The sequence below is a fragment of the Sinocyclocheilus rhinocerous genome, unplaced genomic scaffold (assembly GCF_001515625.1).
Source record: "Sinocyclocheilus rhinocerous isolate Xijiao unplaced genomic scaffold, SAMN03320098_v1.1 scaffold183, whole genome shotgun sequence".
Taxonomy (NCBI): Eukaryota; Metazoa; Chordata; class Actinopteri; order Cypriniformes; family Cyprinidae; genus Sinocyclocheilus; species Sinocyclocheilus rhinocerous.
The window spans coordinates 57,555-61,522 of NW_015657496.1; the positions used below are offsets into that span (position 1 = coordinate 57,555).

Genomic DNA, 3,968 nt, shown 5'->3' on the forward strand with positions numbered 1-3,968 from the left:
ATAGTGATGTAGGTATGTGGGGGCGTGTTAGAACGAGCCGTTTTAGGTAGGTGTGGCTGACTCTTAACTTTTATAAAGAATATCTCTTTGGATTTGAGATTTTAGTCTTTGCAACTTTACAGATCTTCTTTATGCACCAAGAGCTTGTAACACTCCAAAGAGAAAGGAAAAATTTAAATCGCATCATATGACCCCTTTAACTTCGTTTGATTGACCTGTCTTTCCACTCGGTATTATTGCAAAGGAAAAGGGAAAAACCGTAATCCACAATTGTGAGTGATCAACTAAGCAGTAACCTAAATGAAATGGCTGATTTCTTTGCGTTATGTCCGCAGGAAGGCCTTTGAGTTGCCAAGGCGACGAGTCAGCGTTCCGATTGACCGGATTGGTGTAGGCCGTCTTCCCAGCAGCCGAGGATAGACTCCGCCTCTGACCACGCCCCGATACACAGGTGCGTAAGATCAACGGTAGTCACGTTTATTCTCATCTGTTACATACAATGTATTGTAAGATGAAAATATCATGAATATACTGCAAATTGTAATCAAAACCACACATATGTTGTTTGTTCTTTGTTCCACAGAGGGTAATATCGCAGGTAGATGATATGCATGATAAGCACACCAGCCAACACAACTCACTAACCACTGAACAATCTCAGCGTTCTCAACACACTTTTAATCATCGCTGTCCCAGAGCTGTTCTTTCTCACTGAATACTGATTTAGACCTTCAATATCCATTCAAACTGTTTATTTCCAGTTCTAACTCATCTTATAAATTCAACATCTAAACTGTATTGCTTTCATGAAATGAGTTCCGTTTATGATGTCAGAAGCATTAGCCAATCAGAGAGGAATCTGCTCATGGCTTCCATTGCAGATCACAATATTTACTCCAGTGCCTCACGACTTCTCGCTTGCTGTAAAATACATAACTATTGTCATTTTCTCACTTTGACTGGAGGCTGTTCAGCCTTGACAATAAAACAGATGAATATCTACGATCTGTCTGTCTTATTTGAACTTATTAATGGTAGCCGGTAAAATATTTGCAGAATAAATGAGATTGCAACTTAATTCTGGTGCTGATTAATGAACATACCTATGTGTATATGATTGTTGATAACTGGTTGGCATTGATCCTTTTGGTTACCCTTGTATTTTTTGTGTAGACACTTATAAGTAAATATTTACTTACGGAATAGAAGGGGACAATGATATTGAAAGTGGACTCTTAGTTTGTGGTTAATAAGTTGACAGACATAGACAAATACTAATAATAAAGCTAACACAGAGCATTAGATAAATACATCAAACACCAGGTTTCTTAAAACATTTATTTCATTCAAATTACATCAATGTGTGCAAATATAACAAAATGTGTGCATTTCTTATATAAATGTCTAGTGGCTTTTAATAGGAGTGTAGCCATTTTTATAAAGTATAGCATTTTAAATTTGTGCTGAGATATTATGTAGGTGTATAAAACTACAAATTTCATCAGTTTTATATGATTTATATCATTATAAAGATGTATAATGTATTTTTTTGCTTATGTACTATATGGTGTCCTTTAAAAATTTGGGGTTGGTAAGAAATGTTAATGTTTTAGAAAGTGCAAAAATACAGTAAAACAGTAATAATACGAAGTATCATTACAACTGAAAATAACTGTTTTATATTTGAATATATTTTAACATGTAATTTATTCCAGTGATGGAGAAGATGAATTTACAGCTCCAGCTCCAATCTAAAGTATCACATGATCCTCCAAAAATCATTCCAATATGCTGATTTTGATGCTCAAGAAACATTTATCAGTCTTGAAAATGGCTGTGCTGCTTACTATTTTTATGGAAACAGTGATCTTTTTTTCAGGATTTGACGAATATAAAGTAAAAAAAAAAAAGTAATTTATTGGAAGTAGAAATCTTTTGTAACATTATAAATGTCTTTACTGTCTCTTTTGATCAGTTTAATGTGTCCTTGCTGAATAAAAGTATTAATTCATTTAAAAAATCTTAAAACTCTTACGGACCCCAAACTTTTGAACAGTAGTGTAATATACATGCTGTCTTGATAGGCCAAAGTCCCTAACCAGTACTGAAGGTTAATTCAATTTTAGGACAGTATAATAACAAAAACGTATGAAGGATCCATGCACAGGGCCAAATATGAGGTGAGTACAATGCTATTTTCTGGATGAGTATGGTTCCTTAAAGTTGACTCAAGCGGTCGGCGCAAGTTCATATAATCTGTACTACCAATAAATTCACAAAGTGCTGGCATAAGATTTAGAATTTTAAAAAACAGCCAAATTAATTTTAAAAAGTCCATAATAAAGGAATTAATCTGACCAAATAATAGAATTAACACTTCTGGGTGTAACTCTTGCCTCACATTAAGTTAGTTTGTGGAAAATTACAAGAATGACAAAAAAAATAAAAAAAAATAAGGATAGACTTCCAGCTCCACTGCACTTTTCCAACTTCCTCACTACCAGCGGTCCACATCCATGTGCCTGTGTAGCCAGTGGACGTAGTTTGTCACCCGAGTGTACACCCCATACACCCTCTGACTGCCACACTCCTCTGGCCCGCCCCAGGACACCAGTCCTTGTGCCACCCATCTGCGACTGTGGGCGTCCTGGGTGACAAACGCTCCCCCACTGTCCCCCAAACAGGTGTCCTGACCACCTTCGTAGAAGCCAGCGCAAAACATATTGCTGGTGATGTTGTAGTTGACGGAGCGTGATGCATAACTGGCTTCACATTCGTCCTGCGGCACAACCGGGAGCTTCACATACTGGAGCAGCTCGGAAACCGTGCTGGAATCGGAGGTCAAGCCACTGGAGGAGGCAGAAGCATTGGCCGTGTTAATGCCCCAACCGGCCACTATACCCAATGTGTTGGGCAGAGGCATCAGGGCATGACCTTCTACACCAGGCCTTGGTAGACAGATGGGCCGTATTAACGCAGACAGCACCACCTCCTGGCTGAGTTTAAGCAGAGCAATGTCGTTGTTGTAGTTTTGAGGATCAAAATGAGGATGGAGGATGACTTTTGCTACGGACCGGTTGGTGGCCAAGTGCTTATCCCGTACATCCGTGAGGCCCAAGTGCACACGGATGTGTTCAGAAGCAACAGGTACAACGGAAAGATCACGGCGGTGAGATCTGAGCACATGAGCAGCTGTGAGAACCCAGGTTGAGGAGAGGAGAGCGCCGCTGCCAAACCAGCGGTCCTCAGGGACACGGGACACGTCCTCTACTGAGAGCAGAACCTGCCAGGGGAACAGACCTGGAGATGCTGTTCTCCCACCAACGATTCGCTTCTGCTGGGCTGGAAAGAACTGTGACTGCTCACCACATGCTGAAACAAAAACATGTGCAAGTTAACATAGATATGAGTAGGAATCTTAGAAACAAATACAAGTACCTTAACACAAAGAGAGACACCCAGGGTCCCAGATTAACCAGCAAGTTTTTTCAGTTGTATTTAATATGAATTGGTCTGCCAAAAATAAAAAGTCAATAAACATAAAATAATAATAATATTTTGGGGTCTGTAAGATTTCTTTAATGTTTTTGAAAGAAGTCTCAAGGCTGCATTCATTTGATTAAAAAAAAACAAAAAAACAGCAATACTGTGAAATATTATAATTTAAAATAATTGTATTTTTATATATGTATTTATTCTTGTATGCATTATAAGTTTAAATTTTATTTTTGACATGAAAAAAAAAAAAAAGATAAGGCTGCTAAAATTAAACATTTTATTAGACATATTACTTTTTTTAGTTGACAGATTATGGAATCACTGGATAAAAATATCCAGTACTTTGATGAAGGGATCAAAGTTTTGTACTTTGATGAAGGGAAAGTTTAGTATATAGATATATAAATCATATACTAAATAACACACTATATATATATTAATATATATATATATATATATATATATATATA

At 37.3% G+C, this 3,968-nt stretch overlaps 2 protein-coding genes across 5 annotated transcripts in view; one reads left to right on the forward strand and one right to left on the reverse strand.

Moving 5' to 3' along the window:
* Window positions 1-980, forward strand: part of LOC107721143 (osteocrin-like) — a 7,095-nt gene extending 6,115 nt beyond the window's left edge. For both annotated transcript variants that reach the window (XM_016529010.1, XM_016529011.1), the window contains exons 4-5: window positions 336-451; window positions 584-980. In XM_016529010.1, coding sequence (XP_016384496.1) covers window positions 336-420 — 85 coding nt within the window. In that variant the 3' untranslated portion in view covers window positions 421-451; window positions 584-980. The remainder of the gene's footprint in view (window positions 1-335; window positions 452-583) is intronic.
* Window positions 981-2,026: 1,046 nt separating this feature from the next.
* LOC107721148 (mannan-binding lectin serine protease 1-like) overlaps window positions 2,027-3,968 on the reverse strand; it is a 12,491-nt gene continuing 10,549 nt past the window's right edge. For all 3 annotated transcript variants that reach the window (XM_016529018.1, XM_016529017.1, XM_016529019.1), the window contains one exon: window positions 2,027-3,372. In XM_016529018.1, coding sequence (XP_016384504.1) covers window positions 2,498-3,372 — 875 coding nt within the window. In that variant the 3' untranslated portion in view covers window positions 2,027-2,497. The remainder of the gene's footprint in view (window positions 3,373-3,968) is intronic.